Source organism: Canis lupus, chromosome 15, assembly GCF_048164855.1.
Source record: "Canis lupus baileyi chromosome 15, mCanLup2.hap1, whole genome shotgun sequence".
Taxonomy (NCBI): domain Eukaryota; kingdom Metazoa; phylum Chordata; class Mammalia; order Carnivora; family Canidae; genus Canis; species Canis lupus.
In genome coordinates, this window is record NC_132852.1 from 32,460,790 (window position 1) to 32,474,557 (window position 13,768).

Sequence of the window (13,768 nt, forward strand, 5' to 3'; positions counted from 1 at the left end):
TTATCAAGGAGAGAGGAGAGGACAGGTGACATGTCATCTGAAAGTAGAAAATCAAGTAATGGCCTGAGCTGACCTTAGACAATAGTATTCTCTGGGGTGCCTGTGTGGCTCAGTCGGTTGAGTACCAACTCTTGGTTTCAGCTCAGGTTATGATCTCAGAGTTGAGAGATCGAACCCCACATTGGGCTCCCCACTCAGCAGGGAGTCTGCTTCCCCCTCCCTCCTGCTCACGTGTGTGTGTGTGTGTGTGTGTGTGTGTGTGTGTGTCCTCTATCTCAAATAAATAAATCTTTACAAAAAAAAAAAAAAAAGACAGTATGCTCCATTATGCGTAGAAGAATGTCGGGCTATGCAGTAGGTAAGTCCCAGTTAAGACGTATTCAAGAATGGCAGGTCAAATCATAGGAGATGTTAAAGAACAGCACTTTATATGGTCAGTGAGAGATGTAAGAAAACAGCTATGTTTTCTGGTAGAAAAACTATTTGACGTCTACTGCTTCTAGTTCTACCATTTTCCAAGGATGTTGTATTAGGCAAATCATATAATCTGTGAAATTGGAAGAAAATTCTTTATTCACCTACTTTAGAGTTCTCAGAATCAATGAGATAATGCCTTGAATCACAGTGTGTTCACTTGGGAGTGTAAAGACCATGGACCAATATCTCTGTGGGCTCTTGCCTTTTGTTCATAGTCACAAGATGGCTGTCATGTCTTGGAGGATCAGAACACTTGGTAGATGATATCAACAAATAATCCTCATTGGCTTTTTTTTTACACTTCTGAAAGGTTAATAACACTGCCTTCTCATTTTCTTATGGAATATTAAGAACAAGAACAGGAGCATTAGAATTCTGACATACTGTCTGATGAAAATAAACATTTAAGTGTAAGGTTTATATGTGCACATTCATAGATGTCTGACAAAAGGTCAATAGAGGTGAAATGTTAGGTCTCATTCAAACATTTTCACCTATAATCACGGTCTCAAATAAGAAAAGCCCCACAAAGCATCAATCTGTTACTCTTCCAAAGGAGGTTTCCTCCCCATCCAATACCACCTTGCTTCCTATTGTTGGGAAAACCTATAGGCTCATCAGTTACATACGTTCAGCTCCTAGCTAGCCAGAATGACTGATCAGGAACCTGCTGTCTGGCATGAAATCTAATTGTCTTTGATGGTCTGCTTTTCCAGATTTGTTTATAAACTGGAAAAATCTACAAATTGCAGACCATCTGTACATAACACTATGCTAATAGATGCGGGCATCCTGCAAATCCATAAGCTCATTACCTCTAAGTAACTAGCTTCTTCTAGGAGTAACACACTCCTAACTGGGATTATCCATCTAAACCAAATAAGGAGAATCATACAAAGAATTGTTTCTCTGAGGGGTGAATGCCTCCAACAACCTTCGGGTCTGGTAAGCCTCCCTGTCAAAGAGATGACCTGTTAGCACGAGGTCATTTGGCTTTAGTGATACAAATATCCGTTAGCTTCAAGGTAGTCAATGTATTGATCTCTTAATGCTAATTTGAAAATTTGTGTTGCTTCTGTTAAGGGCTTAATTAGGGCCTTCTGGTGTTGGCAGCGTCTTGTAAAGTAATTTTTTAACTCAATATTCATGCCCTTATGATACTTGTCAGATATTTCCATGAGAAAGCCCTGAGAGTGGCATGTGATACATGTGAACCATAACATTTTAGGATGATGGAGGAAGCAGATTTCATGAAAAAGAATTAACTTCAGTGAAGGACATTGAGCTCCTCTTTGTGGTAATGTTCACCAGTGGCCTGAAAGCTGGTGTGTTATAGTTTCTGTGGAGAAGGGGGAGTGAATCTAGTTTATGGCTACATTGTGTCTGGCCCTCACAATATATCTTGAGCCCTTGTGTTAGAATCAAGAAGTATTACATTAGAATATACATCCCTGGTTTTCTTGTGAGAGTTGTAAGCTCTGGTTACACTAGTAGCAACAGTCTGGACCTGACTGGTCAGGCTGCACATTTGCTTGGGTCCCGTAATCTACATTTTGTCATAAATGGCCAACATTTCCCATATATCCTGACACAGAGGCTGATTCCTCCAGAAATTCAAAGAGTATGGCGATACCTTAAAATTGAGAGATTTTTAAGCAAAAAATGAGGTCATTGTCGCTTTTATTATACTTACTTTATTATACTTATATAAATAGTATACAATTATACTCATTGTTGATTTTGAGGTTTTTATTTTTTTTAATACTCATCTTTCTACCTAAAGTAGGAAAACAAAAGGAGACAGAAAGTGCTAACATTTTTTAAGACAAATGAGAGTGAGCTCATTCCTTTGGGGGAAATGAACAGCCCTTTGTCTTTAATATGCAAGCAATGTGCCTGGATGTCTTGCACCCAGGGCCACTTCAGTAATTTATGTGCCCCCCTTGGCCCCCAGGAACATTTGAGTTTGCAACTGCTGGTTTAGGGAATGCTCTTCTATCTTATTTATTAAACTACACTACATTAGGAGCACTTAGCTCATCAAAAATGTTTTAAAATTTCTCTAAGTGACAAAAGGGTAAATCCAAAAGCAATTTGTCATTTTTATAAGCTCAGAAAATACCAAACTGATTTCCTCATAAAGATCCTGCCATCAGTTTAATGGATAAACTATTAGTTTACAGATAAAAAACAGTTCTATGGTTAGGAGTCTACTAATGCGCCACTTGTTTATAGAACTAATTGGATCTCAGGACCTCAGTCGTGACACCGTAAAAACTTTTACCACAACATATATATATAAAACTATGATACCTCATTCATCCCATATCAGTGTTTTTCAAACTATGATCTGGGGAGACCCACCGGCAGACCATTGTATATGTCCATAGTACATGTGGGTGGGTAGGGGATAGATTATATGGTGCGGTCAATTTATATGGTGGTCCAGGTTGTGCCCTGAACATCTCTACAGGGCACAACTGACATAGGGAAGAATATGAATGATCCCTCCTGGAGTTCTGCCAACAGTGGCTCTGGGAATTACTATGTTAATACAGCTTGGGTTCCCTAACATCTGTGGCTCTAATACCCTCACTTCTTCAGGAATTATAAGAAATTTCCTTATCTTTTCTTTTTTTTTTTTTTCATCCTGGACTTTCAGGTAAGCATTAAACTGAGGAAACATTCTGTGAATACGAATTTGAAAACCGCTGTGTCACATGGTAATTAAGAGAGATTTTTTTTAAGCTAAAGTGATTTTGTCAGATTACTAAATAGCTTTCCATTGAATGTGCCACAATTAGCCACCAGGAAGAAAAGGCTTCCCTTTAAACCCCTATACACATACTACATTTTCTTCCAGTCATTAAGTATATATATTTGTGAATTTTTTGTTTTATGAATTTATGATATCATTAAATAAGCATATAATTTTGCATTTGGACCCTTTCATATATTCAGAGCCTTTTCTGTATTTTCACTAGCTGAAATCATGACTTTGCAGGTCTATATAACATTAAATCATATTGTTGCATCGTGATTTATTTAAACAAAGCTCTATTTGGCGTGTGGCTTTGATATACGTTTTTCTTTCTCCCTCCTCCCCCCCCCTCTCTTTCTCTACCAAAAATAAATTATTGTATTTAAATCCTTCTTGTAGCCCTAATCCTTTACTTTAATAAATTCCTGGGGTCATAGTTACATGAACAAAAGGCATTACTATATTTAATACTATCGGATGGAGATAAATATTAGGAAGAAGATTGAAGCAGACAGGGTGGAGGAGTAGGCAAGGGGAGAGAGGCTACTTAGGAAAAAGTACTATTAGGAGGACCTCCCTGAGGAGGTAACATTTGATCAGAGACTTAAATGAAAAGTGTGATCGAGCCATGAGGTTGCCTACAGATAAGTCCTTCCAGGTAAAGGATTCAGCAAGTATTAAGACCCTGAGGTGGGAACTTGCTTTAAGCTTTCTAGGACTGGACGGATCCAGGAAGGCTCGAGCAGAAAGAGCAGGGGTGCCCCAAGTATGGGGGCACCTGAGGTGGAGGACTGGTGGGGGGCAGGAGCAGATCAAGAAGCACTTTGTTAGCTTTGGTGAAGATTTGCGATTTTGCCCTAAGTGAGATTCATGACCATTGAAGGATTTCAAGCCAGAAAGTGATGTGATCTAATTCTTTCGTGGAGAATCAACTGTGGAGGCAAGAATGAAAGCAGCCTACAGCCCAGGTAGTTAGAGGCTGTTGCTCACATCCTGGAGAGGGGATAATGGTAGAGGAGCGATTGCAGAAATGTTCTGTGATCTGCAAGTTCAGAAAAAAAGCAAACCACAAAAATAAAAACTGTGCTTGTGTGTGTGTTTGTGTGTAATTTTAATCTTTGGTATTTTGGTAGGAAAAACTTCATTATATTAACTTTTTTATTAGTGGTGTAGGATATTTATTCAATTGTTTAATTGCTGTGTATCCCTTTTTTCCTTCATCTTAACGCTGTATTACCAAGGATGGAATTCTATCAGCAGTGAATGAGAGCTTGAGCTATTGAGATTATGATTCCTCAGATCATCATGTTCTTTCTCCTTTTATCTGCCAAATTTGTAGCAAATATTTTCCTAGTTTATTGGCTATTTAATTTTGTGCATGGTTTGTTCTTATATAAGTTTTCAATTTGAAGCCAAACCTCTATGTGGTGATAGTGGTTTTAAATTCTTCTGAGCTGAAATTCCTTCAGGAAAGTTTTCTTTGATTCCTAAGTGCTGGGACTCCTTTGGTTTTGGTCCCCGGAGCTCTTTCTGGCTGTTGACTCACTAGAGATGACTTACTTCTGGGTCAGATTTGCCTGACTTTACTGACCAACTGTTTGTGGGGAGCTATGGTAAAGAAGACTTTAGATGGGGACATAGGAAACAGCTCTGTAGGTACCACAAATAGTAAGAGTAAGGGAATTAACAGAAAAACTGGCAATTTAACCTCAGAATTTCTGAACCAGGAGAGTGGTGTGGAATAGAAGCTCCCCACACCTGTTTTAAGCTGACCAGTTTGTCCTTTCCAGTGACATAGCTGTGATAGCGATTTCAAAAATCCATCCATGTTGGCCTTAGAGTAAGTATTTCATTCCAGATATTGGTGACAGTGTCACTACCAGCTCTTATTATCTGGTGGTGACACGATTGACTTCTTTATTTCCACCTTACCCATTAACTGTGAGATCCATGAAAGAAGAGGCTATGTGGGTTTTGACTGTCTTGCTTTACCCCTCTCCAGACCCCTCGATAACCGTGTGTGTTTGAATATTCATCAATGAATGAATGAATTACTGTAAAATATTCAGTGTCAGTGGGGAACAGATGGCATTTGCTGACAGACTGGGGGTCAGATGCTTTAAAATCCCTTCTGCTGCCCTGCTTTGTTAACCAGAGCTCTGGGTCATCATCAGTGCCTACACCTCCTCCAGGCAGGAACATGGTGATACCTCCAGGAACTCCTGAGGTTGGTAGTCCGGCTTACTTCTTTACTTCAGGGCCCGGACCACATTCCTTTCTCTCCTCTTATTGATATGTAAAAGCAGTTCTCAGACCTCTTCTTTTGGTTATTTTGTGTCACTTTATTTTCCAAAATTGGAGGGTAACTTTTGGATAGTGATGATTTGGGATCCTCTGAACACTTATTAGTGGGGAAATCCTTGGGACAAATTTCATTATAAAGGATCATAATAGGTTTTCTTCTGATAAGTAAATCCCTTTTTATAAAGACCAACAAATCCTTATAAAACCAAATTACTGTACAACAGATGCCACTTGTTTATTGGTAAATTAAAATTCTTTAGATTTAAAGAGTAATGAGGCATCTTATTCCAAAACCAACTTTCAATCGTCTGTGCTAACAGAGGGCAGGGTATGATGAAAAGCCCCCCAATGCATATGCTTCTGTGTGGTGTCTCTTTGGTATAGTCACCACTGTTGCTTTCTGTGTTAAATTATGATTTTTGTGTGTCTGTTAAATTTCTGTATGTAATACATGCTAATACCTAGAGCTAAATGGTTATTGTCAAATGAGATGCATCTAGTGCTACCAATATGGCACTAGAGAGTAGAGATGTTGCTTAGATATGGAAGCAGAATACATGATGAAGAAGGAAGGCAGGTAGTTCAGGGGTGAAATTGGCCTGCTTGATAAAATAGGGGCACTAAAGGTGGTGCACTTCATCCGGGGGGAAGATGAGGATCTAGGGAACAGAAGCTTCCAACTCTGTCTTTTCCAGATGTCCAAGGCAAGTGACTTTGGGACCAAGGGTAGGATTAGAGAAGAACTGGAAAAAATAAAATAGGTTCTCTAGGAGCAAACTATAGGAAAAAAAAAATCAGAGATGTGACTAGCCTGTGCCCAAGATGTTGGAAGTCCACTCCTCCAGGGAGAAGCTGGGCCTTAAATGTTTCTGCCATCTAACCAGGCCTAAATGTCTTTTGGATCATTGAAGGAATTAAGTAATTGATCACAAGACTAGAGAATACTGAGATTTGGATTTAACTGCCTATGATTGTCCAAATCTGTATTACATTGGCCTTTATACATTATCACACCTTTAAAAAAACTATATTTATTTTAGAGAGAGTGCAAGCAGGGGGAGAGGCAGTGACAGGGGAGGACTTCCCCTGCTGAGCACAGAGCTGAAGACTAGGCTCGGTTCCAGGACCCTGAGATCATGACCTGAGCTGAAACCAAGAGTTTGATGCTTAATCAACTGAGCCACCCATGCGCCCCGTCACACCTTTCTTAAAATTTGTTTAAATGCACTCATTGACATGAAACCTTGTCTGACAACATAAATATCCTCTCATCACAAAGTTCTGCATATATGTGTTGATTTTCTGAGCTCCATTTTGGACTTGTCATGGAAACACGGTCCTCATCATCAGAGTCACGATAAAATGAAATAAAATGAAATGACCTAATTGTGGCCCCCTTTTCTCTCTTCCACTGCATTTTTTAAAAGTGGGTCAAAGTCAGTACGTATTTGTGTTCTTTTCCTGCCTCCAGTTTATTGAGTGCTAATTTCCTTAATATGCTAAATAAAAGGGATGGGATATGGTAAAATCATTGCTGTTGATCTATATGTTACGAATGTCTATCTCCCCCATGCCAGAAGTGCTCATCTAGCAATTCCAGAAAAGAGGCCTTTTTTTTTTTTCTTTTTAATGACCAGTAAAGTAAACATTCCCTTCTCCTTATAGGTGGAATGGCTGAAAAATGAGGAACCCATTGACTCTGAGCAAGATGAGAACATTGACACCAGGGCTGACCACAACCTCATCATCAGACAGGCACGGCTCTCGGACTCAGGCAATTACACCTGCATGGCAGCCAACATCGTGGCCAAGAGGAGGAGCCTGTCAGCCACAGTAGTGGTTTATGGTAAGACCAGCCCAAAGGCCAGGAATAGATAGGGAGGACGGAAAGCAAAGAAGTAGATGGATGTGTATTTCATTAAAACTTCGATTGTTTCCAGCCAAAAGCTACTTTAGGAGTCCTTCACTACTGTGCTCTCTCCTGCCTCTCCCATTTGGTAGGTGAGAACACATCCCTATTGCTATTGATGTGCTGGCTCTTCCCTCCAGTATTGGACTTCCAGGAGATAGGAACATTTCCAATCCCTCTTTTAAAAATAATTTTAAAAGTCTGTCATTTCCTCCTGTTGTGTGATATTTGAAAAGAAACAAAGTGGGCAACTTCTGTTTCCCACCCCTCCCTGATCCGTCTTCCACCCCCATCCTCTCTGGACCTGCTGTGGCCACTTCTCCTGGCATAGGAAATCCACCAAAAACAAACATTACTCTTTACTGAATATCTCAGGTATTATATAAAAGAACTTCCTGGCTATTTATGTAAAGGCATTCCCTTCCACAATAGAAGAGCCCTGGGATTTATTTTTGAAGCACTTAAAGTAATAGAAATTCAAATGATGGTATTTCCTTTCTGTACTACGGATTTTCAAGTGCTTTAGTGATGTGTTGATGAATTCTTCCTATTTTTCATAATTTCCCCACAGAGGAAATTCTCTGGGTCCCTCTCACACCAGATGAGTAGACTGAGGGACAGAGGTGAGGTGAGCCCCACTGTGGCCTCATGATGGAGCAGCCAATGTGGGTCCCAGGGCCCCTTGGTCCCTGGATGCCGAACTCACAACACTTGGCACAGTGGCTTGCACATAGTAGGCAATCAGTAAAAACCTCTCTCCTTTCTTTCTCCCCTCCCCATTTTTCTCTCTCAGTGAATGGAGGCTGGTCTTCCTGGACAGAGTGGTCAGCCTGCAATGTTCGCTGTGGTAGAGGATGGCAGAAACGTTCCCGGACCTGCACCAACCCAGCTCCTCTCAATGGTGGGGCCTTTTGTGAGGGAATGTCAGTGCAGAAAATAACCTGCACTTCTCTTTGTCCTGGTGAGATATGTGTAGATTCCCTTTTCCCTTCTGATCCACCAACACTAGCACACTGGTGGGAAGCATTGAATGTAACCTTCCTTCCCAAAGTTATCCTCTCTCACAGTCTCAGAATGCAGCCTTTGTCCAAAGAGCTAATGTGAAACTCACTATGATAGCAAGAATGTGGGTGAGATACCTCCATTAGGGGGCTTAAATATATATATATATATATACACACACACTTTTTTTTTAATACTTCCGTGATGCTGGACACTTGCCATCAACAAGCCAAATGCTTTGAAGTATTTCTATATTACCCATGTTTGGTTGGGCCAAGCCCTGCCTTCTCTCCTTGGGTTCTTCCATTTGGTGGCATTTACTTATACAGTAACAGGGATTGAGTCATCTGTGAGCACAAAATAGGTAGCAAAACTTTGAGCCTTTTTTTTTTTTATCGCTTCCAATCCAACTAACCTTATTATTTTTGTATTTATTTCTAATGCAATTGGCAGAGATTGTACAGTATCACAGCAGTTTCTATTTTATATTTGGTCTGTTTGCCTTCCTTTCTGAATAGAGGCTTCATTTACCAAATATGGCTCTTATAAGCTCTTTTGTTCATCTCTTACTGGCTCTAATCCAATTTCTACAATGAGGAATAGATGAGATGGAAGATGACTTTCTTTATGGAAAGCATATCCTCCCACTGAGAAATAAATTGATCCTGGGTCTCACATGCATTATAAAACATTAACCCCAAGGACACTGGACTAGAGCCTCTGTGTTCTTTAAAGTTTCAGATCAGAGTGCTCAGAGTGAAGCTGAGGCTCTCACCAGCAGCTTATTCTCAGAGATTAATTCTAAACTCGTATTCAGTAAACATTTATTTATTGAGTGCTTACTATGTGCCAGATACTGTGCAAGATACTTTTATAGATATCATGTCCTTTAATTCTGTGTTGTGAGTTTTATTATCTCCCCGTTACAAAAATAGTAAAGTCGGGCTAAGGGATTGCTCAGGAGCCACTATGTGAACACAACCAAGACAAGTACTCAAAATTTTTCCTTCAGATTCAGTATTTTTTATGTTACCCAATTCTTGACTAATTGCTCTAGATTAAAAATTGCACGATCTATCTTAACCCACATAAGCGTAGTTGGCCTATTCCTAAGAGGTAATGGGACAATTGCCTCCAATAGCTGCCATAATCTCTAGGGTCAATTTTTAGTGGAATTAAAATCCGTTTGTTCATTTCTACATACAGAAGCAATCCGTGACCCGCAAAATTCTATTTATGTAAGTCCTGGTATCTTGGGGTTTGACCGACCTGTTTTACTTTAATACCACCAATATATATAGGTTTAACTTTTTATTGTTTAGGGCTTTTAGGGCTTAAAGATAGTTCATTCTACTCTCCGTTCTAAACTGTCAACCCACAAGGAAGTGGCGATTACCAGTGGTTACCACACATACCGTGTCTGTCCATCTAAGATGCACTTGGGCATGAAAGACTGGGAAAGAATGGGTAATGACATTATTAGCCACCCCAAGGGCACCGATAATGCGAACTCTTGCCTAAATTCAGTAACTGATCTCCTCCTGAAATAGCCAGAGAATTACACCACTGCTTATATTACCCTCTGTCTTGAGGAAAGAAACCATGGAGAGAAGATAAACAGAAATTATTTGGGTGTTTTTTGTTTGTTTTGTGTGTGTGTGTGTGTGTATGTGTGTGTATGGTAGTGGTGATTTCTTTAAAATCCAGCTGTAAGAACAACAGCAGCCCTGGGGTGAGTCTCTTGACAGCCACCAGGTTCATTCTAATGGTGGTTCCTTTTGTTTCCCTTAAAGTGGATGGGAGCTGGGAAGTGTGGAGCGAATGGTCCGTCTGCAGTCCAGAGTGCGAGCATTTGCGGATTCGGGAGTGCACAGCGCCACCCCCAAGGAACGGGGGCAAATTCTGTGAAGGGCTGAGCCAGGAATCTGAAAACTGTACAGATGGTCTCTGCATTCTAGGTAACACCTTCTGTTTAACATCTTCAGTGTTTGTCCACAGCATGAAAAGAAACGTCGTGACCATCCATTTGCTTGCGTACGTTAGGAGAAAGCAAAATTGTGCACCAAGAGCAAAAACAAAAGGAGTAAGACGAGTAAAAAGTAGTCAAGTACATTTTTAGTGACGTTAGGATCATTTTAAATATTGTATCACTGTAACTTCCTTAAAGGTGCGTACTTATTAATCTATTTTAAGAGTTTAAGAAAGTGGTTAACATTGAATTTTAAGTTGGCAGTTCTTTTACTAGCCACCATTTTAAAGCTTGGTGACATTCTGTTACAGATGACCATATGCTTTTATTTCTTCCAAGAATTTCACAGCACTATAAAGCATTATAATATATATGTATATAATATATATATATATTATATATACATATACATATTATACATATATACATATATAATATATATGTATATAATATATATATGTATTATATATATATTATATATAATACATGTATATTATAATGCTTTATAGTGCTGTGAAATTCTTGGAAGAAATAATGTATATATAATATATACACACACAAATTTTATATTTTATAAATTTTGTATTTTATAAAAAAATATATATATATAAGATATATTTAGATTTTAATAATCTCCCGAGACCATGGTTCTGTGGCACAGGACATGTGTTGTGACTCTCACCTTATAAATTGGGGGGGAAAAATGACACTTGAGGAGATGGGTGGTTTTGTATCAAAATACAGTGCCCAGTTCAAAACTCCCAAGCCTCTACTTTATTCCTGGATTTATACTGTTACCATCTCTAGGTGATAGTCTGCCTGGGTAAGAAAGTATGGGAAGATCAAAGCATCACATAGACAGGTTTTAACTTGGTGCTGTCCCTTCCTAGCTTTGTGACCTGGACCCGTCACCTAACTCCTTAATTCCCTTGTAAGTACCAAAAACCTGGTTACTGGCAAGACCAACTGATAAAAGAATATATGTGAAAAAAAAAAACAAAAAAACAAAAAAAACAAAAAAAAGAATATATGTGAATATTTCATGGTACAGAATGGTTGCTTAGTAAATAGTAATCCCTTCTTCACTTGCCTACTCAGATGAGCTAAGATATACTGATTTTGTTTAGGTCCTTAAAAAAAAACCAAAAAAAAAAAAACCTAAGATTCTCTCTAAAACCAAGTAGCCTTCTTGGAAAATAGCCAGCAAAAAATAATATAGCTCAATAGTTTGTCATCTTTTCAGGAGAATGTGTCATTTTTGTATTTGGGAAAATGACAGTATAAAGGGAATGTCTAATTTGGATTTACTTTTCTTTTTTTTTGTTGTTTTTTGGGTTTTTTTTTTTTTTTTTTTTTTGGATTTACTTTTCTGCACTGGTCTGACTGAGTAGGTTTCAAAGCAAGCATATTCAAACATGCTGTTGTATTTTCACAATAAACCCAGGAGGTTAAAACATTAATTAAAATGGTTAATACTTTGAAATGACCACTATGATGCCCATAGTGCCTTTATTTTTTTCCATCCAAGTACTGAGGACCCTACATATGTCAGATATACTGCAAGGGACTCTATCAGAAGACAACTCACCCCCAGGGTCTGTGATGACAGGGCCATGCTCTCTAATAGTCCAACCATTAGCTTCCCTCCAAATGCCTTCTCTTTTCCAATATATATAATATGTAAATTATATGTGTGTGTGTATTCCTTTATATATATATAATTTATATATATATATATAAATTATAAAGAAATGGCTCATGTGAGTATGAAAGCTAGCAATTCTTTAGATATCTTTAGAGTCAATATCTCAAATACTGTTCGGCAGGAGAATTCACTCAGGGTAGGGTTATGCCTTAAACTGTACTTGGATGAGGCCCACCCACATCATGAAGGCATTCTGCAAATTTAAACATTGGTCTCATCTGATCTGAAAACACTCTCACAGAATGATTTTTGATCACATATTTGGGCATCCGATGGCCCAAATTGATAGGTAAAATTAATCCCCACAGATGTGTACATACTTGTGGAGTTCCAAGACTCCATTCTTTCTTAGAGCCTGTCATGGCCGTAGTTCAGGCAATTGCTTGAAGCAGTTGTTAGTTTACTGAATGAACCTCTCTCTGGACATTGGCCATGTCTTCTTTTAGTCATACATGTGTCACTTAGTGGATTTTCTATTTCCATTTTCCTATAGCAGAAATAAAATTGCTAGGAAGACAAGCAGGTTTGGAAAAATCCTTCCATGAGTTTAAATGCTGTGTAAGCCTTTCTACTCTATTCATTCCTCTTGTCGACTGAAGCATGGTTTTCTAGCAACCTCTGGCCTCCATCGTATGCATATTGAGATGTCTGTCAAATATGATCAGGGACTCTTGATGGCTACAATGACTGAGCTTTTCGAGGGACAAAGAGTGAAGCCTCTGAAATCAGAGAGGTGAATGAGATCTATTTTTACATCGATGGGAAAGGGGAGTGTTTATAAGAGCCCAACACCAGGACACATTCTGCCCTTTTAGACAGAGAATGGCTACCAGTGTCAACAAAACTGGATTACATTTTACCATCTCTGCAGGAAGCAATGAACAGCAGTCTAGCTAAATGATGCCAACATCACCGCACTTGTCACTGGTACCCTGCCAAACCGCTCTTGGTAAAACTAGCTGTTTCAGCAATGGAGGCCGGGTTTGATTAAAATAGCATTGGGCAATAGCTTTATGGAGCAGTAGCTTTGCGAAGGATCTAGGTCATGTTATGATTGGGGAATTTCCTTCATCCTAATTTTTTCCTTCTATGCCAAACACAACCCTAAAGCAATTTCTCAGTTCCCGACTTCTCTTGGAGTTTTAACAATGGCAGTGCTTGACTCTCGGATGACCTACAATTCTTAGATTTCATTTAGCTTTCAGCGGAGTATCTGGATTTCTTTGGTTGTCCCTGAGGGCTGCATTACTCCTAGAGATGGAGCTGCCAGCTCTGAATGATCACTTTAATATTTGGGTGTGATTGTTGCTTGGTCAGTTGTGACTGGTGCACAGAACCTTAGTGTTATGCTATCACAGATGGCCACACCTAAATGCTCTCCACAAGAACATAAATGCCTCAAGACTAGTGAGAGTAAGATTAGGCAATCTTTGCCAATAACAGTCCAAGGATCCAAATTAAAAGTTAAACTAAACATCCAGTGCTTTTATGCTAGAACATTTCTCTCCCAGAAAAATAATTATGTGATATGATTGTCAAGAAACTTTTCTAAGCTTAAACACCAGCATCGAGTGGTTTTCTGACCAATGCCCTTTCTACTTGCTGAACTTAGTGGCTTCCATGCTCTGAGGATCGCAGCCA

General features: G+C 39.1%; 1 protein-coding gene across 7 annotated transcripts in view; it reads left to right on the forward strand.

Annotated features, from left to right (window-relative positions):
• Window positions 1-13,768, forward strand: part of UNC5D (unc-5 netrin receptor D) — a 531,156-nt gene that overhangs the window by 418,224 nt on the left and 99,164 nt on the right. For 4 of the 7 annotated variants that reach the window (XM_072776399.1, XM_072776397.1, XM_072776398.1 and 1 more), the window contains exons 5-7: window positions 7,208-7,388; window positions 8,245-8,412; window positions 10,247-10,411. In XM_072776399.1, the coding sequence (XP_072632500.1) occupies window positions 7,208-7,388; window positions 8,245-8,412; window positions 10,247-10,411 (514 nt within the window). The remainder of the gene's footprint in view (window positions 1-7,207; window positions 7,389-8,244; window positions 8,413-10,246; window positions 10,412-13,768) is intronic. The other 3 variants (XM_072776402.1, XM_072776400.1, XM_072776401.1) reach the window with 1 other exon arrangement.